The sequence below is a fragment of the Brienomyrus brachyistius genome, chromosome 7 (genome assembly GCF_023856365.1).
Source record: "Brienomyrus brachyistius isolate T26 chromosome 7, BBRACH_0.4, whole genome shotgun sequence".
Taxonomy (NCBI): Eukaryota; Metazoa; Chordata; class Actinopteri; order Osteoglossiformes; family Mormyridae; genus Brienomyrus; species Brienomyrus brachyistius.
Genome location: NC_064539.1, coordinates 9,136,671 through 9,158,262, shown reverse-complemented (window position 1 = coordinate 9,158,262; position 21,592 = coordinate 9,136,671). Strand labels below are relative to the sequence as shown.

The following is a 21,592-nucleotide window of genomic DNA, read 5'->3' as shown; positions in this document are numbered from 1 at the left end:
AAAATCCATCTTCAACAAAGACTTATCTAATTCTGGGGAAAGGTGAGCCCTGAGCAGGAAGGAGGGGGTACCTGGGGTGGGAATATTTATATAGTATCGTGGACCCTCTGTGCCCTATGCTGACCAGCAGAGGATCTAGCCCCCATCCCCCCCCCCCCCCCCTCCAACAGCCCTGCTCGGGATAATAAAAGGGAAGATGAAAGAATGGATGCATCCGTTTATTTATCAGACTGAAGCATATTTGATGTTTTTCAGCACAAAATCAGCAGCATGTCTTTGCTTTGCATTACATCACCAAGCAGGAACAGAAGCACCGGTGATGAAGTGCCAGTTTGCCCAGTCTGTGATGTTGCTTTCCACAGGGACAGTGGGAAAAAAAGTTACTGGAATCCTGAGGCTGCAAGGTGGCCAGTGTTGATCCATACCATGCACACATGACACTGCATACATTCTCACACGACCAGATTCTTTATTTATTGTATCCACCCATTTCAAACTCATATACTATGCCTTAGTCCTTCATGGGGTTTAGTTTTCGAAGCACCCAGTTTTAATACAATATACGAGACTATAACAACATATTATAATTGGGATTTAAACCTGGAAGACTGAGTCAATCAGAAAGTAGGGTCACAACCGACCTCCTCACAAGCAGAACAGCCTCCTCACCATAGCTGCTGATCAGCGTTGAATTGAAGTGCGAATCCATTCTGGATCTTTCCTTTCTTCAATACTTGCCATCACTCCATTTTTTGAGTTGTGTCACCCTGCCCGAGACGGCTGCCTGTAACCAACCCCCCCCCCCCCTCCCCCCAACTGGAAGGCAGCTGGGAATTTTATACATAGAATTTCCTGATGAGTTGATCATTGATGAAGTTTCAACTTCATTGGTACACATTGACTGACTGTCATCTGCGTGAAAAAAAAAAACACACCCATGTACACACCCTCCCGCACTCGCACACACACCCCCGTAGATCCTGCAGGTTCAATACAAAAGCACAGGACACAGCAAGGAAGACCATCGGGAGTCAGGTATCTCCACAAAGGCTGTTCCCATGGCAGCAGACTACTTTGGATTCTCCTATGTTCGGGCAGCTGAAAAAGAAACCAACGTGGCCATCAACAATGCAGCCGACATCTCGGTGATTGTGATTTATTTTGTGGTTGTCCTGGCTGTTGGGATATGGGTGAGTATCCAACCTTTCCACCTCCATTCAGATTAATCAAAATGTATCTTGGGTCAAGAAGAGTGTTAACCTACAACCCAGTGCTCCAAGATAGTCCAAGAAAACAATGTTTTCTCAGTGTGACAGAAATATTAATCGGCATGTTGAACGTTTGTGGCGTGTTCCTGTAATCGTACATCCTTGTAAAAGGTTTAGATTGGTGCTGAACCCTATGAGTATACATGCCGAACACAGCTACCACAAATGGCTCTGCTGCACGTTTGATAACAGCCGATACAAGGCAGACGCCGTCAGGTTTAGTGGCCATGAGCGTTTCGCAGTTTTTTTTCCGCATTAATATGACGTTGTGGTGGCCAACAGCAGTCAAACATTATTATAAATCGCAATAAACCTTTGTGGGCACAATTCGGTCTCAACCCCATTCTGTTCAAGGCGTCCAGACCCAGTACATGCATGAAACAGCTTCCATAGCTCTCGATTTTCTGGTCTCCCTTCATACCTGTTATATCTGGTCATTATCTATTAAAGTACGCAGCCATCGTACTTGATAACGAGCTGTATGAAATGCTCGACATATGGGAATTGAAATGAATTTATTTTGCCAAAACAATTGGTTTTAATTAAGAAAGCCGTATTTTTGAGAAATGTATTCCCTGTTAGCTTTTCAGTCATGGTTTTCTGAATATATAGTTGAAGGGAGTTGAAGTTCTTTGATCAGATTAGTTTATCTTATAAGAGTTTACCTTGTGACAGTCGCAGAGACAGGACTGTGTGCAAGTCCGCCACAGGTACACGTGTCAGTCAGCTTATGAGAATTCTGTACTTTGAATAATGTATGATTCCCTCATCAGTAAGCAAACAGCTGGTTTTCTGCCAGAGTTTTACTTCTGCTGGTGTTTAATTGCTAATTTACGCTGGCGGTAAAGTGGTAACATCAGGCACGGCAAGTTAATGGTGAAAAGTTTCTACACCCCAGGTGAGAAAATGTAGGTAATAATTAATCAAATCACGCCTCAGAGAACTATACCAGCACATTAACATTGCCTTTCATAATCTTACAGCACTGAACTTCTCTTCAGAAATATTCCATTTCGGTTACTCCCAAGTAACATTATGATGCATTCTACAGCTTTACAATCTATTCGTATTATTACTATATTGCAGTTAACATCTATTAAAACTGTTATATAGTTACAAATTACTGATAAGGACAAAGTTTAACAAATCTGCCTATGCCTAACTAAGAGGGTAAAGATAATAACAAGCTGAAAATGTATTCGTATACAACACAAGCACAGTTTTCCAAACTGCTGCCGAATGTCATTTAAGGTCATTAAGGTAATTAATTCCAAGGTTTTATCATGAAATGTTTGGTAAAAGCGAATGATTGGGTATGTGGAAGCAGAGAGAGTAATAAATGAAGCACATACCTCCCACCTGAGGCCAAAGGTTTCTTTGGGTCTCATGATGAAACATTAATCTGAATACAAATATTTATCACCACTAAACTTATTAAATCTACTCTGCACGTGCTGGAAAATTTTAGCGCATCTGTAAAAAATGAATGTAAATGTAAAAAAAAGTAAAAAAAAAAATGTAAAAAGATGCCTTTCACAAAAATGTGTTTCGGTAATGAAATCATTTTCAACATTATTTAAATAAATTATTATTTATAAGATTGTCACATACATCCTTCCATCCATCCAACTGTTTTTCCTGGTTGGGGTCAGAGGGAATGTTACACAATAGGATGCAAATGAAAGTGGGTCTGTGACCATATCATAACTACTGCAGTGCAGTCATTTAGATTTAGACTCTCCTTAAGTTTAGCTGCAATCAACCTGTCAACCTGATAAGTGCTGCGGAAATGCATGCTGAATGTCCCGCCCTCTTTTCCTTTGACAGGCAATGGTGAGCACCAATCGGGGCACGGTGGGTGGATTCTTTCTGGCTGGACGCAGCATGGTGTGGTGGCCGGTGAGTAGGGTGATGATGAGGTAGATGAGATGGAACAGCAGAAGGTTGTGGGTGGAGGAGTGGATTAAGGCAAGATGGAGAAAGAGGGGAAAAGGCATGGAGAAGTGGAGAGCCATGGGAGGACCATTGATTAAATCACATGGCTGGGTTTCAATGGATTCTCCTCTACTCACCTACATGCTATTAGAATCTGCTTCAAGCAGATCCCTGCTTAAGTTAACAGCTTAATTTAAAAAAACCCTTATCACCTTCTATAGTGTTGGGATGGGATCCAGGCGGCTTGGATACCACCCAAAGATTCTCACAGCACAGGCTTTGCGTGCTGCTATCAAGCTGGCTGTAAAAATGCTTTAATCAGCACTCTGCTCTGGCATTGGACCCCTGCCACCCGCTCGATCACATGACCCCACTCGGAACCAATCCCCAAACAAGGCAACAGGCAGCAAGCTTGTAGCATAGTCTAATGTGATCAGCACCATACACTGTAGGCAGAATGTCTAGTTTGTAACAAGTAAAACTGTATGTATTTAATATATATTTACATATTAGTCACAAATATCATAATACCAGTCGGTGACAGTTGAACTCACCCAGGAGCTTAATATGAAGATGGAGTGTTCACCTTTATCTATTAATAGTTAACAATGATTGTGTAAAACACTTACCTCTAAGTGTCATAAATGCCTTTTTTTATCAATGCCTGGAATCATTTTTTTACAGCCGAACCTTAGCTAGAAGACGTTCAAATGCTGATTATAAAATATTCACGGTAATTTCAGTCTAAATAATTGCATTTCTTAATCGAAAGAGTGAATGTCAGCAATGACGCCTATTCTGAAGAATGGCAGTTATCTGACAGGAAGTTTCCTCTGAAGTCTATAAATGGCAATAAAAAGAATACCATGCTAAGGGGATCAGGGACAATGGCAGGATCAACCAGTCGCACAGAGATTGGATTCATGAAGTGATGGCTCCGCATTATAACCAAACACCCCCTGAAATCTCAGAGAATGCCCCCCCCCCGGACGCAGGTAACAGACCTGAATTTGCCCCCCCCCCCCCCCCCCCCCCGGAGCCTCCGTTGAACTTACAGTCCACCTCCACGTGATCACAGTTCCAGCCCTGATGTTAAGGGATAGTTGTTATGAGGCTAAGATGCAGACAACTCCAATCCCTTATCGCATGGTCAGCAATGAACAGGGCTCCACTGAGCCATATTTCTCTATGGGTATAAACAACTTCTGGGAAATGTATTACTTGTATAATCAAACTACATTTGCAGCGCATGTCTCCTTATGTTTTGTTAACTAAACACCAGATCTATACTTATGTAATTCAGCTCCTATCAGGTTAAATGACTGGCTGTTTGTAATGTTGCTCTCTCAGAGGGCAGTAATATTCCTTATATGAGGTTCTGCGCATGGAATGTACCATTTTATTTTGAATAGGGGTGCCCAACTACACCGGGCTTGTTGTAGTGTTTTGTACAGTTTGTTCTAAGGTTAAGGGGATGGGGTTACAATGGTATATCTAATTGTAATAGGACACGTGATGATCCTCCCTAATTCTTCAGATCGGGGCATCACTGTTTGCCAGCAACATTGGATCCGGGCACTTTGTGGGCCTGGCTGGGACGGGCGCAGCGGCAGGCATCGCCATCGGGGGCTTCGAGTGGAACGTGAGTGCCAGCTGCCATGTTCTTCTGCATCATGTCCTACCAGAGGTGGAAAGTTCAGGTTCAAGACCAGACCAAGACTTTCAACCAAGTGAGTTCAGTATAAAGTCACAGTCACAGAGCACTCAGCTGGCTGGTTGAAACAAAATCTTGGTCTGGATTCGTGCTTTCTGAGCTTCCCACCTCTGTTTACCGCCATATTTTTTCAGTAAAGTTATTGCTGGGAATCATTGCTTTGTAATGTCAGATGCCAACGATAACATTTCAAGTCAAGTCAAGTGTTTGGGATCCAAAACTTCTGATCACTGGTCAGGTTTCATTCATTCATTCATTCATTCATCATTCATTCGTTCATTCAGTGGTTCATTCATTTATTAATTTTCATTTATCCATTCATATAGACGCCCTTATTTAGAGCAACTAGAGTGGTCTTAGAAAGATTTGCAGTCGAGGTCGTTAAAGTGTGTCAAGTAAGCTTCCCTGTCTTAGCAGTGGGAGGATATGTAGGTGGTGTTTGTGGTGTTTAGTGACTGAGCACATGTGACATGTGCTTGCTGCAGGCTCTCATCGTGGTGATCATTCTGGGGTGGCTCTTTGTACCCATTTACATCAAGGCTGGGGTGAGTCCCTGTCTGTGCCTTTGACTGTATGCCTGACCCCCATTTGGTATTTCACGTTTGTGTCCTACCAACTCTCCTTACGCTCTTCCCCGCACCCATGTGTGTTTCATGTAGCGTGCCTGTGCACTCTTCCCTGCTTTATAAAATTGTTCTGTCGTACTTACAGGTGGTCACCATGCCGGAGTACCTGAAGAAGAGGTTCGGCGGACAGCGCATTCGGATCTACCTCTCTGTGCTCTCCCTGCTACTCTACATCTTCACGAAAATCTCTGTGAGTCCAGCGGAGCTCCTGGTGCAGCTACAGACCAGAGCAGCCTGGCTTGAAGTGGAGCTTTTAGAAGCCATGGAAACTGAACTCTTAATGATGCGCCAAAGTTCCAGATTCTTCAGCAGGAACTTCATCCCTGTCTGTGCTGCTTGGTACAGCTCTGTTCTTTCTCCAGTGTCTGTCAAAGTTCCTTCATTATGTTACTTAGTCCGTAACGCTCAGCTTGAAATGTTTTTAAAGTGGATCTGGTGTTCCAGAGCTTAATGGACTTCTCATGGCATTCCAGTGCTCTCCCGTGAAAGCCCATCACTTCCCATGCCGTCTGACGTCTCGCAGGCTAATGTGTCCCTTCCATCTCAACCCCCTCAGGCAGACATGTTTTCCGGGGCCATATTCATCAACCAGGCCCTGAACCTGAACATCTATGTTGCCGTGGTCCTGCTGCTGCTGATCACTGCCCTCTACACGGTCACAGGTCACATGATCTACCCACCATCACAGACCATCTTTATCTGTTTTTATGCATCTTTATTTGTCTTTCTCTGTCTGTGTACTGTACATCTGGACTATTTGTATTATAATGCAATCTATCCATCCATCTACCCATCCATCCATCCATCCATTCACCTTCCATCTGCTTATTCTGAGCAGACTCACAGGGGTCTTGTAATGCCTTTGTCTGTTAAGATGAGCAGATTCTCAGTTTTTAGATATAATGTCCATGGGTAAATATAAATCCAGTTTTTTATATCTCTGGAGTACCTGAGTACTAGTATCCCTTTCAAAGACTTTGAAGACAAGTCAGTCGTCCTCCCTGTACTAATTAACTTAAGCACAGCATTAATGTTCTGATTACAACTGAGCCCTCGATAAAACCTGAATGTGCCTGAGGACCAGTCCTCATGGACGTGTCTGCCCTGTGCAGTGTCAGGGCAGGTGTAACATGGACGGACATGCAGGAAACAGCATACTTACACAAAGCCTTGCAGTCAGTTCTGCAGTTAACCTGGAGATTTACTCCTGAGACTATAACTCAGTGTGGGGCTTTGGAAATGCAATGTAAGGATTCTATAATGCAGTGTGGAGCTTCCTGAGACTGTACCACAGTGTGGGGCTTCTGTACTGCAATGTAGGACATCCCGGGACTGTACTGCAGTGTGGGGTTTCTGTATTGCAGTATAGAGCTTCTGAAGCACAATGTGGGGCTTCTGTAACACAGTGTGGGGCTTCCTGGGAGTAAAACGCAGTGTGTGACTCCTGTAACATAGTGTGGGGCTTCTGTAATGCAGTGTGGACCCCTGTTAAGTGCTGGGCCCCCTGAATCTGCCAGGGTGTCCATGTCCCTGCTGACCCTGTGTGTAGCTGTTCTCTGTGAGAATGACAGACTGTTTCCTGACTGACTGTTTTCTGCTGTGTGCAACTTCCTTGTGTTGTATCTGCCTCTGCACTGGGTGCGCCCCGGTACCCACGCCTTTAGTGATATGTGTGACGTTTCCTGTTGCTCAGGTGGCCTGGCAGCGGTGATCTACACCGACACCTTGCAGACCATCATCATGGTCATCGGCTCCTTCATCCTAATGGGATTTGGTGCGTTAAGCTTTTTTGTCACTACTCCCATCTTGCACCTCCTCTTTTTGCGCCTCCCATTAAACCTCCTCCACCACCTGCACTAAATAATACCTTCTCTCCCCAAATCTACTCTCTGCAGCCTTCAATAAAGTGGGGGGCTATAACAACTTTTATAACGGCTACATGAACTCCATCCCCGCCAACGTGAGCGCCAACATCAGCGAGGCGTGCTACACGCCCCGCTCAGACGCCTTCCACATCTTCCGGGACCCCATCACTGGCGACATGCCCTGGCCCGGACTGGTCTTCGGCCTCACCATCCTGGCCACCTGGTACTGGTGCACGGACCAGGTACTGACTGCACGGGAGCAAGGGGGCGAGCATTTAGCGTGAGGCATGGAGCAGGACACGTGTGTGAATCACCCCTCTGTAGAGCACATCAAAGCCAGGCATGATTTACAAGGACATGCTGCTATGGATACTGCTCTTAATGTCCTCTACCATGTCTCACCCCCCCACACACACACAGGTGATCGTGCAGCGCTGTCTGTCTGCAAAGAACATGTCTCACGTCAAGGCCGGCTGCATCCTGTGTGGCTACCTAAAGCTGCTTCCAATGTTCCTCATGGTCTTCCCTGGCATGATCAGCCGCATCTTGTACACAGGTCAGTGGCTGGAGGGGGCGGGGTGCGGGTTGTCTGTATGTCTGTGTTCATGTGCACTGTGTACCAGCAGTATCGTGATACCGGGACACGCATCATCATGGACAGCAGCCTCGTGTCATTCTTCTGTCCATGTCAGTGACCTGTTTGCTTGGGTGAGATCTGGCAGATTGACCTGGTCTCCAGTCCCTGTCTTTTATATATGACTCTCTCACCTGCAGATGTGGTTGCCTGTGTCGATCCGGACAAGTGTGAGGCCTACTGTGGCACGAGTGTGGGCTGCACCAATATCGCCTATCCCAAGATGGTAGTGGACCTCATGCCGAACGGTATGGGCTTAACTGAGCAGAAGTCGACCACCAGTGACTGGGAGTCCTCCTACCAATAGGGGGCACGTCTCCATTAAATGAACAAATCAAGAACTGAAATGAAGATTTGCCAAGTAAACAAATGAAATAAAGCATAGTGGGGCAGGATTATCAAGCGCTTTCAATAACCTGCAAGTTTAAACCACTCATGATTGGTTACTTTGCCTATTGCTGTTGAGAGAAAATGGCCTGTGATTGGCATGCAGTAAATCTCACCCAGTGCGGGGGACCAGCCCTTCAGTGGAAACTGACCAGGAGTAACTGAGTGTTACATGGGCATCCAGCTTCAGAAACCCAAACACTTCTAGGAACTCGGTAAGGATCAAATGTGTAGATATACTTCTATTTGGAGACAACAAGACTGCAACAAGATCTCATCAAACGAAATATTCTGCCTCCATGATACAACAGACAAATGTACCTTCTAAATGTATTTTTTTACTATAGTAAGCAGATGGTTTGGAGCCTCTGGAGCAAGGGTTTTAAATCCTATTAATAATTCTCATATGTCCACAAATATTTCTGCAGGATATGTGCCCATCTCATAAATGCCCATCTCCCCTGTTTTTCCAGGCCTGTTTTGACCAGAGAGAACATTGTGTAGAATTTGGACTGCCGTGTTTGGTGAATTGCCCAGTGACTGTTTATGCGTGCCTGCCTAGCCAGTTAAAGCCACATGCCTGAAAGTCTCCACTGAGTCAGGGGCTCTGCCGAATTTGGGAAACTGCTCGGTCGATTCACTGTCATCCGGGCTCGAAAAATATCACTGCACCTTCCGCGAGATGTCACAGGAAGCTGGACTCGTGGCCAACTTGTGGCAGCCTGGTGCACGAGACACCCTGAGATGGGGCTTGTGGCGAGATCTTAACGACAGACAAAATAGCCTTAACCCGCCGGAGCCCGACTTACTGTGTAACGCATGCCGTGTTCTAACATCCCCCCATGCCGACGTTAGGCGCGCCGTTTGGCAGTGTCTGCACACCGTGTTTGCAGAGGGAAGTGGCTTAGTTCACACGGCAACGGTTAACAATAAAAACGGAAGCGCCGGTTGTTTTGCTGGCTAATCGCACGCAATGGATGCCATCTTCTTGGAAATCACACACTCTTCAGCTCAGCAAGAGTATGAAGGGTCTTACGCGGCCTCTTCAAGAAAATCAATTACACTGTAAAAATAACAGGTCAGAGAGGTCAAGGCCCGACATAAAATAGAACAGTTGCTATTGTTACTGCAGCACCTCATTTACTGGCCTCTCGCTTCCTTCCTTAATTCTCCACCCCTCATTCCCCCCCCCCCCCCCCCCCACAGGCCTTAGGGGGCTGATGCTGTCAGTCATGTTGGCGTCCCTCATGAGCTCGCTCACCTCCATCTTTAACAGCGCCAGCACGCTCTTCACCATGGACATCTACACCAAAATCCGGCCCTCTGCCTCCGAAAAGGAACTCATGATCGCTGGCAGGTAACTTACCCCTGTGGGATGGCATAAACCTTTGAAGGTGAACCAGAGACAGGCAGAAGTGTCAATAGGTCCATCCATCCATTCCATCCATTTTCCAAACCGCTCATCCTACTGGTCGCGGGGGGTCCGGAGCCTATCCCGGAAGCAATGGGCACGAGGCAGGGAACAACCCAGGATGGGGGGCCAGCCCATCGCAGGGCACACTCACACACCATCCACTCACACATGCACACCTACGGGCAATTTAGTAACTTCAATTAGCCTCAGCATGTTTTTGGACTGTGGGGGGAAACCGGAGTACCCGGAGGAAACCCCACGACGACATGGGGAGAACATGCAATGTGTCAATAGGTATAAATAACTAATCCACTCTAAACTCAGGATCGTTTGCTGTATATTATTTTGCTTTGAATTAGATTCTTTCACTGGCTTACAATTTGACCTTGATCCATTTACTCTATTGACTGGAGGGTGCTCAAAGTTTTTTGCAAGAAAATCTAGGTCTCTAACTAGTGCACCACCTGCTGTTTGCACAGGGTTTTTATCTTAGGCCTGATTGCTGTCAGCATTGCCTGGATCCCCATCGTCCAGACGGCACAGAGCGGTCAGCTATTTGACTACATCCAGTCCATCACCAGCTACCTGGGCCCACCCATCGCCGCCGTCTTCCTGTTGGCCATCTTCTGCAAGCGTGTCAATGAGCCGGTGAACGTCCGTTCCGAACTCTCTGCATTCCTGCATGAAGTTCTTCCAGTTTTCCCCGTTCGCCTAGTGCTCCCAGTGCTTGCCATTTGCCCAAAACATTCCATCACAGGCCAAGATCTTTCACGTCACAAAACCAGATCAGTGGTCAGATGCAAGACTCTGCATTCAGCTCTGCAGCCTCTCATTACAAAATGCATATCTCCAAACCAAACCCTAGGCCTCCCGGTTTACCCCTTCATTCATTCATGCCTCTGTCCATCCACCCATATCTGTTCATCTGGTCCCACTATATACCCCTTTATCTGCTTGTATATCAATGTTAGAGGATGGATTGCATCTTAAACACATTTCAACAGCACATGGCTCTTTTTATATGACCAGTCATTCCATGACATCATCTTGACTTCCACTCTGTATTCATCTCTATGTTTATTTACTTGCATGACACCTGCATTCAAAGCTGCTTACCATTTGAAATCCATGTTTACAAATGAATAGATTACTGATTACTGCTGTGAAGGATCAAGAGTCGCATGGAGCTGCAAACCGAAGAATTTGGAGCCCATTATGCCACCTACTGTTGCTTCTGCTTTCTCTTCATTTGATCGTCTCAAAGTAGTTAGACTCTTGTACTGGAAACACATGCTTTAGTGACCTTTAGTTCTCTATCTCTCCACCAGGGGGCCTTCTATGGGCTGCTGGTGGGGTTGTTCATTGGGTTGGCTCGGATGATTACGGAGTTTGCCTACGGGACGGGCAGCTGCGTGAACCCCAGCAACTGCCCCAAGATCATCTGCCGCGTTCACTACCTCTATTTTGCCCTCATCTTGTTCGGAATCTCCTGTGTGCTCGTCCTGGGCATATCTCTGATGACAAAGCCCATCGATGACAAGCATGTGAGTCTGACTCCGGCCAACAAACTGCTGGGCCCCGCTCCCCAAGAAACCGATTGGTCATTGATTGATATCCACTATAGTGTTAGAAAGAGATGAAATGTACATCAGAAAAGGGGTCATACAAAAAAAAAAAAAAAAGACTCGAATGTTTGACGTTGGTAAAGACTGGGTATGTTTACACAAAATGGCTCCTGCAGGGCAACATTTTGGTGGGTGGCGTTCTCTGTGAAAAACACTTCCTCTTCCACTGCGAAGGCACTTCCTTTCACTGGGAGCCGGATGAGCCCCTGGTGACCAGCTGGCATGCTGGTCGTACCGTCCCATCTAGGACGTTAAACTGGGTTTTAGGTCACCTGACCGGATGCCCCAGGTAACTCGACGGGCCGCCCAGAACTCCCACGACCGCTGGGTCGTAAAGGACCCACGCGGCCACCCCAGCCCTTGAAGGTCCTTCTCATTTGGCCCACCTGTATAAAAAAGCAGTAAATCGAGGACAGGGATCTTCAGATGGTCCATATGGTGAAGCGTGCAGTAAATCTATTCGTGGTGCTGGCGGCAGGCGCCGGGGCCACAGCGACGCTGCAGAGAGGAGTTCTGCGTTCCTCGTGCTGGGTGGCACCTCCCAGCCCATCTGCCTCTCTGCCGCTCCCTGCCAGCGGCCCACTTCTCCGCTCGCTCACGCACTCCCCCCCCTCCCCCCCCCATCTCCGCTCACCCTCGCTTCCCATGCCGACTCTTTTTCCCGTTGATTTCCTCACCCTTTGTTTTGCAGGCATCAAATACAGAATAACAAACCACACTAACTAAACCGACAGATTTGGATGACAGCAAATACATGAACCGTAAAATTAGCGGGAGATATATAATTTATTTCGATTTTTTTTTGGGAAATCTATAGGTTGGAGTATCAGAAAAGCATGGCCAAATCACTGGACCTCTGGACCTTCTAGCTAAGTCAGGCTCTTTCCATCTCTCACCCCCATCCACCCTGTGCTTCCAGCTACACCGACTCTGCTGGAGTCTGCGGAACAGCACCGAAGAGAGGGTGGACCTGGAGGTGGATACCTGGGATGCTAAACCCAGCGATGATAAATCCATGAAGGTGGAAGGTGAGGCGCCGTCGCGTTTCACGCCAGTGGCCAGTAGGTGGAGCGCTGTTCCGTGCCGTAATCGCGTCCATGAATGCTGTGTTATTCATTTCAGTTCAGGACCTTAAAATGCATTTTCATCAAACCAGCAATTAGCATCAATTACACTTAGCCACTTAATATTACAATTGTCCTGTAAGGCTAAACATATTGCCTGTGTTTATTTAGCAAGGAGATAGGATGCACTGGTGTGAATCCCAAGGGATCTTGTTTGCATGCTGCTACAGCTTCCAGTGTGAGCTGTGTTGCTGACACTGTGCAGCTTTGCGATTCCCTGCTGCGTCCAGCAGTGCACAGGCTGACTCCTGCATTTACCAAACCAGTTAGACCAAGTAGCTGGTTTAGTTCATTTAACTAGCAGCATTATTGTGTATGAAAGGTTCAATCGAGGTTATAATGATGTTACTAGATGTAGGAGAAAGAGGCCTCCCTGCAGCGGGAAAAAAACATTCTGCACAACATTATTTCATTACATAGCTGAGTTATAATCAGACAGGTTTATAGAAGCTGTATATTCTACTAAAATTAACTCTCAAAACTGTACGGTGGCGTTTGCCAATCCGGTCCTCAGGGATTCACAGACACTCCACATTTTTGCTCTTTCCCAGCTGCCTACCAAAATATGGAGTGTCTGGCAGGGAGCTTGGGGGAAGCAAAAATGTAGAGTGTCTGGCAGGGAGCTTGGGGGAAGCAAAAATGTGGACTGTGGCTAGGAGCTCAGAGGGAGCAATATACTGTGGGTCCCCGAGGACCGGATTGGGAGACACTGCCCTAAAGTATAAGAGCAGTATCTCACAAGCTGCAAAGTGTGTATACTACACTGACTGCTGAGAGGTATGGGCGTGCCCCGTGTCACCCCGCTGTCCCTCTCTGTGTCCCCAGAGCCAGCCGAGGACCCCAGCTGCTGGAAAAAGGCCTATAACTGGTTCTGTGGCTTCGAGCAGGGTGCAGCCCCCGAGCTGAGCCCCGAGGAGCAGGCTGAGCTGCAGAAGAAGTTGACCGACACCTCAGAGAACCCTGTCTGGAGGAACGTGGTCAACGCCAATGCCATCATCCTCCTCACCGTGGCCATCTTCTTCTACGCCTACTTCGGCTAGTGGCCCCCCAGCCGTCAAGGACCCCAGCCTCTAACCCCCCCCCCCACCCGCAGAGTCTCTCTCTTTCTACTTCCCTCTCGCTTCGATCTTCACTCGTCCCAGAACAAATACATGCGACTGAAAGCATATTTTTACTGAACCGCTCATTTGATGTAAGGAATATTAAAGCAGGGCTGTATTTATCTACATGTCAGCGACTACCGTGAATTTCATTTATAAAAGTACACCTTATATCCTACTATATCAGGGCAAATACTTGCTTGGTGTCAGAGTAATGGAAAAGAAGGCCGCCTTTATATCGTGAACAATGATGGTATGTTCTGTCAAAAGTCAAGCTCCACCACTAATTTCCTCCATTCCTCACCCATTCTGTTAAGTATTAATGAGCGTTGGAGTGGAGCCTTCCTGGTCAACCACCTTCAACATGTCTGTTTAGAAAGAGGGGCATTCCACCTGCACCAGCTGCCCCCTCCCCAACAGGCTGTCCCCGTTAAGCTGAATTATTTTCTGGTCGTTCCCAGTCAAGAGCAGGACTTGATTTCATCAGACCCTGTGTGACCAATTTCGTCATCAGCTGCTATGAAGTGAGTAGATTCTCATCCCCCCCAAGAAGGAACTCCTCGTCTGTGAGAAGTACAGTTCTTCAGGTCTCTCTCTATAGGACACCCACCCCAAACACACAGGCATAGAAAACCCCCAAAGGTTTCTCCCGTCGGCCTCTAATAGTACCCCACCCGTCAAGTCATTTTCAGCTGTAGTCATCGGGACACTACTGTTGTAACACAGGTGTTTATAACATGGTCTGAATTATTTCCGTGATGTAGTTAATGCAACAGGTGGACAAAGGGAACATTCATTCAGCAAAGCAAGAACTTAGAGGCTGACTGAGAGATGTTAACAGAAAACTATGCCAGTCACCTGTCTCCAGCCTTATTTAGACTCTTTATGCACAGTGAATGCTCATTTTTAACTGTTATTGTAAATGGCACCCTCATTTCTCGAATAAAATAAGTCGTATTTGGTGCTATGGTCAGATGATCTTATAAGGCCTGTGATTGGGCGGTTTCTGACCCACAGTGGGCGGGATTTTGATATACCATCAGTTATCATGTGTGATGTCAGTCACCGTCGGGAAAGTGGCTGACTCTTCATTCTAATCCCACCCACACTAATGGTCGTTGGTCATGCACCCCCAGGACATTCCCAGGACTAAAACTGCAAATAAGTTAATGTGAGACGAATCCAGTTGGATGTAGCTCATGTGCTCAGCTGACACCACACGTCACGTGGTTAAGAAGTTCAGCCGTCTGATCTGATAACATGCCTGCATTCTGACGGACAGGGCTGTCCAGATGCTGCCATCGAGGGGAACCATCAGGATGTGTGATTATAACCGCCTGGCTTTAGGACTGATTACTGGCCGGAAGCAGCTAATGGGCCCACAAAGGCCCAGATGAAACGGAAGTTCCCTCGAGAGCAGAGCCCAGCTTCGCGGAGCAAACCAGCTTATAAGCACCTACTTCCTCACACCCACCGTCATCGCAGCCTGTACCAGTGATCAGATAAAGATTTCCTGCTACACAGACCTCTGGATGTGTAGCTTAACTGTTTGCTTACTACTTTAGGTACAATGACCAAGATGACTCCAGAAACACTGGATCGAGCAATTCGTTGATTTTATTCTTGATCTCAAAGTAACCCTGGGGCCCGGAGGAAAATCCCTGCCAGAGAGATCAGAGAGAGCGACAAACACATCCAGGAGAGATGCAGTCCATACATAAATACATTTATTAGATTATTCCCATCTGCTGTGTGTATCCTTTTTAGTTCCTCTACACATTAGTCTTTTCCAGCGCTATTAAATATATAGATATATCTGTGTAAGGGGTGTGGTCAGGGGGTTGGGGGCCGAGTCAGATGTGGGAGGGGCCAGGGTCCTCTACATGATTCCACAGGATGACAGAGGGTTGCTCAGCTGGCAGGTGCAGGCGGACTGGCAGTACTGCCGCACGGTCTGGTAGCAGCTGCGGTCGCCATCGGCGCCCCACTGCACGGTGGCGCCGGGTTCGGACGGCAGGCGGCCCAGGATGCTGGTGTTGATGGCGAGCGCGGCCAGGCCGTAGTCGGTGAAGAGCACGGTCTCACGGCGACACGTGGGGCAGGAAATGAACTTGTACTTGGGGCAGGACTCGTAGAGGATCTGCAGGCACTCCTCACACACTGAGTGCAGGCAGGACAGGATGCGTGGCCGCTTGCTGGAGAAGTTGTAGGTGTGGCCACAGGTGGGACAGTCCAGCGGTTCGCAGGGCGAGGTAGCTCCGCCACCTGCCGCCGCCACCGAGGCCGAGGATGAGGAGGCTGAGCGCAGCACGTACTGGTTCACGATGACGTCGTCCATCTTGTAGTGGAACTGGCTGTGGTAGCAGATGTCGGTGGCACTGGTCTTACGCTGGGACAGGTAGGCGCGCTCGCGGCGGACAGGTGCTGGTGGCAGGGGGCATGGTGGTGAGACCAGGGGCCGCGGGGCCACCGTGCCCACAGCCACGTCCAGGCTCATGTCGCCGCAGGCTTGGTTCACGATCACCTCACCCTCTCCGCCCCCGTCCCAGGCCACGCGTGGCGGCGGCGCATAGCGGGGTTGTGTGACGGGGGCGGGGCACTCGTGAGGGAACTTCTCAGATTGGATGATCTTGACCGTATCCATGGGGATGGCCATGGGCTGGCGCCTCAGGCAGGACATGCGTTCGGTTGAATCGGGGCCGACAGGATGGGCAGGAATTCAGTTGGGGGGAGATTCAGTTCAGCTCATCAGGCCAGTTGCGGCACAGGGCGGCAAATTGGCAGGAATGCAGTGAAACCCTCTCTGCCATCAGTCTTTGGCGGGAACGCGGGGGATGGGGAGGACCCTGCGCATGGTCACAGTAGTGCTGGCCTGACGGAACGTGGGCTGCCCAGCCCAATGGAGGAGGAGTTCCGAAAATCACAGGACACTTGGTGTCGCTCTGCCAGTGGAGCCTCCTTCCAAGGTAATGCTCTGGGAAATTGGAGCAGGGGATTCTGGGACGTTGAACGTCACACTAAGGCAGGACGCTTCAGTATTTGTACCAATAAAAAGATGAGAGACACACTCCGGCTAAGGGAGACCCACAGGCGAGGGAGTTAGGCTGTGTCTGTTCTGACCTTGTGCTCCCTTCTCGTTTACGCTAAGAGGTTCTGGAGCCCAAAATAGGCCTCGTCTTTCAGCCGCGGCAAGAACAGGTCAGGGCAGGCGTGAGCTCCTCGGCGTGCTCCTCTCCCTTCAGCCTCCGTGACTCTCTTCTCTGGGCTGCAGCGAGGGTGGGGGGGGCACTAGCAGAATGGATGCCCAGGATGCACGTCGTCTTGTCACGCGGGGGCGGGCCGCTCTGGCATAATCCTCCGCCAGCGATTGGCTGGGGGGCGTAGCTCAAGCGCCTGGGGACGGAAGCAGAGAGATTTTGTTTGCCAGCCTTGCTGAAATTAAACACTTTCAATGGGGGGGCTCACAGTCACCAGCTTCCGATCAGCTTGTGCAGCCCCTGCCTCCCTAACCCTTTCCTGAAAGGGGGGGGGTTATCCATGTGGGTTCTGTATGGTATTCATCTCACTGTCAGGCACTATGTGTTGCTTTGGTGGGGGGGGGGCAGAGGGATTAATTTGGTAAACAAGTTTGCTGAGGACCCATAAATATACATAGGCTGATTCCATTAGCCATGTCGCTACAGCACCCCCCCCCACAACCCTAGTGGGGCTGCTGGGCCAGCTGGGATTTGCAGCTGTGACTTCAGAGCCGGCCGTACCACTCTGTTGATGTGGCAGGGAAATGGGGGGGTGGGCAGTCACAGACAAGGACGGCTCTCAGGAACACAGACCAGACCACTACAGGCATGGAGGGCTGCCACGGAGGGGTGGGGGTGCATCTGATGTATGCCCTGTTGTCAACCGAAACATTCCACTCATTCATAAATGCAGTGACCTGGGCTCACTCGTTCTCTGACATGACACACTAAACATCGGACGCTTCATACAGGAGCTGCTACCTGTAAGCGAAGAGGCCCCGGGGGGGGGGGGGGGGGGGAGAGAGGGGGGTGCCCAAGGGCCACACCAAGGTGGTTAGCTCACTCTCTATCAGCTCTGCTGGGTAACGGCTTCCTGTCTGGCTGATGAACTGAGGCAGATACGGCTCTCTGAAGAGAAACAGATCGCTACCCCCCCGTCCACCCCGCCCCGTCCACCCCGGGATAGCCTGCAGTAGCTACTGGGGGTAGGGGGTCACCTGAGGATGCACATGGGTGCTAAAAGCACCGTGCCAGGCTGCCCTCCACACCGCCGGAGGCTCCTCCCCCTGTTGAGCGTGCTGTTCCTGCCTGGAGGTTAGCCTGCTGGGACCTGGGGGAGGAAGCCAGGCTGAGCTGGTCCTGCCCACAGCAGGAATTCATAGCAGAACTGCTTTCACACACATACACACACACACAGGTTTGTAATTATACCATTGTGGGGACTCTCTGTTCATTTCTCTGGAGCAAGCCCTAATCCCAACAACACCCTTAACCTCTTCCTCAGCCCTAACCTTAACCATAAGTAACCAAACAAAATCTGAGACTTTTGACTACATTCACAGATTTTTATCAAATCAAGTCTCCCCTTGTGGGGACTGGAAAAATGGTCCCACAACATCAAAATAACAGGTTTCACAATGTAATATATACATAACCCACACACACACACACACACACACACACACACGCACACAAAACCTCAAAGAGCTGCTTACGTCCTTCCCTCCGTGGCCTTACCCCGGTCACATGACGGACTTCCCACGTAGGGAGGCACACAATTAACAAATTAGCAGTTGACAGCAGTACGAAAATGGCAAGATCAGCCCACACAGAGATGGGTGACGCCAACCCAGCAGGGAGGAACACCAACGAATTCGGCATCCAGGTTAATTACATGCAATGCCTACCCCTGTCAAACGAAAAAGAAACTAAAAGTGAAAGGGGCGGGACTGACACCCGCTTGTCCCCCCCCCACTACCAACGGCGCTCTTCTAACTTGCCTCCCCTCACGCACACACACACACACACACACACACACACACACACACACACACACACACACACACACACACACACACACACACACACACAGCCTCTGCTCACAGTCCTTTCCGCACATCCCTCTGCGGTCTGCCTGCATGTGTTACACCTGCTACGTCTGCGCCGGCCCATGATGCTTTGCACAGCCCCTGCCTCACTCCACCACAGGTCACCTCCCCCCTGCTCCGGAAAATCAGTCTCAGAGTGATCAGGTGCCCCCACGTCCGGAGCGTGCATGCCTGTATACGTCTGAGCATGGGGAGGAGGGCGGGGGCAGCTGATTTTCCATTTGCCACGCCATCCCCAAACAAGCCGCCAACAGCCTCGCCTGTGACGAACTGTCTTCGAGCGTCTTTGTTCTCGCACTTGCTCCCCCTTCGAAAGAGCGCAGCCGCAGAACCTGCGAGTGCAGTGAACGCAGGCGAAGATGCAGCGCGCTAGCCACCCCCCCCCCCCCCCACCTCCCCCGCCGTGGCAGTGCTGCTTTCACATACCACCCGCCTCACCTGTTTCCATACTGCGCTCATTCACAGAGCTGCTAACAAACGTGAGGGGTCACCGCGGTGCCCGGAGGAAGGTTCCGGAAGGTTCCTGCAGGCGCGGCACGTCCACCATGAGCACAGTGTCACCAGGCTGGCCTCTCTTACATCCACCGCAAGGCGCCATCTGCGTACGCTCTGTGTTTCTGTACCCTTGACAGTATGTAAATATGGCCCCCTCGCACCCCCCCCCCCGAGGAAGATACATGCTTACCATGTCTAATAGTGAGCGTGCAATTTCACACCATCAACATCACCAAATGTACAAACAAAGAACAACAGCCAGAGGTTATGTGTTCACGCGCACACACACACACACACACACACACACACACACACACACACGTTTGTATCTATATCTTTGTAGGGAACGTCCATTCATTTCTATCGGCAAAACTCTAATCCCGACAATGACAACCTTGACCCCCACCCAGCCCTAAACTTACCCATAAGTAACCAAACAAATTACAAGACTTTTGGTATTTGTAGTTTTTTGATTGCAGTCACAGATTTTTATAAAACCAAATTTCTCCTTGTGGGGACCGAACTAATGGTCCCTACAACATCAAAATAATAGGTTTTTATCACACTCTGGGGATATTTGGTCCCCACAGTGTAATATATACATGACCCACACAGTCACATACATACGCACACAAACACATGCGCAAGCGCGAGCACACACACACACACACACACACACACACACACACATAGCCGCATCTGCTGTTCTGACCTGCAGTACTACTCCCCAATTCGGTCCTTTTGAACCCAGTCTTGGGTCCCAGCGGTGTCAAAAACCGGTGACAGGAGCAGTCTGGGTTGACGCTCCGGGTTGACGCTCCGGGTTGATGCTCCGGGTTGATGGTCCCGTTCGGCAGTCCGGTCTGGCAGCCCGGTTCACTGTCGCCAGGGGGTTACATGCTCCCAATCTTACGTAATGTTCTCCGGTTTTCTGGATGGCTGCTGGATCCTGATCTCTGGCATGTCAGCGGCGGAGGCGAGGAAGCGACGAGGTGCAGAGGCAGTGGGGGGGTGGGGGGGGGTGGGATGCCCAGCGAGGAGATGCGTGTGAGGACGGCTCCGATACAGCTTTGCTAGTCTGCTCAGAAAGAGCCAAAAATAATCAAGCTGCGTTCCTTCACAACTATTCCCACGTCCTCACTGCCGCTGCGTCCCTGGTGCTGCAGTCCCGCTCTCGCCTCCAGCTCCTTGCTCTTTGTCGATCCTGCGTTGTGTCTCACAGCTGCCTCTCCATCATCCCTGATGGCTGCTCCTCACTCCTCCTCACCGCTCCGCTGTCTGTCCTCTTTCTTTATGTAATCACACCGAAGCCTCCTCCTACAGCCTCCCTTCTGCAGCCAGTGCGCTTCTGCTTGGTTCCCCCTGCTCTCTCTTCTGCGAGCCGACGTTGAAATCTCTTCTTTGGTCTCTCCCCCCTTTCCGCTGGCAGCTTCCGTTGCTCTACTTGTGAGGTGTGTGCTTGTTCTCTCTCTCTCTCTCTCTCTCTCTCTCTCACTCTCCCCTTGTATCTCGCTCTCCTCCTCTCTCTTGCTCTCTCTCTCTCTCTCTCCGCAGTCTGCGCTGCAGAGCTACTGCAGACTGGATCCTGTGTTCTCAGCACCACTAAAAAAAATCCCTCCATCCAACGGGGAGACGGGGCTCTTTAACTCTGCGCTCCGTGGCGAGAGCAAGGGGCTGCATGCAACTGCAGGGCCGCAAATGCAAATGTGCAACGGGGCACGCATGTAGCTATGAGACACACGTCAGGGCAGAAACTCTCATGTGGTGAGCCAGAAACGCATGCTGGTATTCACATGCCAATGCGGAGATGCACAACTATAGGGTGTACACACACACACACACACACACACACACACACACACCACACACAATACCAATGCCTGGACCGGCTCACACACATCTCATGACCTCAAATGGGAAGCCATGTACCTGGGCCCTGGAGAATGTGACAGGCATCAGGCCCGGCCGAGCCGGGAGCAGACAAAGGAGCAGGCCACCCACAGGATGCCAGTCACATAAACAGACAGGCACTTTGCTGCAGGGCTCTCCATTGTCCCCGCCGCACTCACACGCCGTTGTGTAACCGCGGGCCTTTAATCACCGTTTCCCAGCGAGCCGACCCACATTCCGCCCTATAAATAGACGTGGTGCCCCCCCCCCCCCCCCACGGGAACCCAGAGGGCTACTTCCGGGAGGGGACTGACCCCTCAGGGCATGCGGACAGGCCAGGTGGACAGACAGTGGGTGTCACGGGCAGAGGACATGGGCGTGCCGCCTCTT

General features: G+C 49.6%; 2 protein-coding genes across 4 annotated transcripts; one reads left to right on the top strand and one right to left on the bottom strand.

Moving 5' to 3' along the window:
- Positions 1–1,008: 1,008 nt before the first annotated feature.
- Positions 1,009–13,820, top strand: slc5a1 (solute carrier family 5 member 1). Its single transcript, XM_049021356.1, has 15 exons — positions 1,009–1,190; positions 3,096–3,167; positions 4,741–4,845; positions 5,403–5,462; positions 5,629–5,733; positions 6,100–6,205; positions 7,237–7,317; positions 7,439–7,650; positions 7,829–7,964; positions 8,183–8,290; positions 9,636–9,786; positions 10,323–10,491; positions 11,172–11,387; positions 12,388–12,496; positions 13,418–13,820. Exons 1-15 carry the CDS (start codon positions 1,059–1,061, stop codon positions 13,630–13,632), a joined length of 1,977 nt encoding a protein of 658 aa, XP_048877313.1. The 5' UTR covers positions 1,009–1,058; the 3' UTR covers positions 13,633–13,820.
- Positions 13,821–15,291: 1,471 nt separating this feature from the next.
- On the bottom strand, positions 15,292–21,014 carry rnf208 (ring finger protein 208). Of its 3 annotated transcripts, none has more exons than XM_049021071.1 (2): positions 20,025–21,014; positions 15,292–17,085 (listed from the first exon to the last, which is right to left on the bottom strand). In XM_049021071.1, exon 2 carries the CDS (start codon positions 16,370–16,372, stop codon positions 15,572–15,574), a length of 801 nt encoding a protein of 266 aa, XP_048877028.1. In that variant the 5' UTR covers positions 16,373–17,085; positions 20,025–21,014; the 3' UTR covers positions 15,292–15,571. The 3 variants fall into 3 exon arrangements, with proteins under 3 accessions (XP_048877028.1, XP_048877029.1, XP_048877030.1); XM_049021072.1 differs by lacking the exon at positions 20,025–21,014 and adding an exon at positions 19,256–20,003; XM_049021073.1 differs by lacking the exon at positions 20,025–21,014 and adding an exon at positions 17,927–19,185.
- Positions 21,015–21,592: the final 578 nt, after the last annotated feature.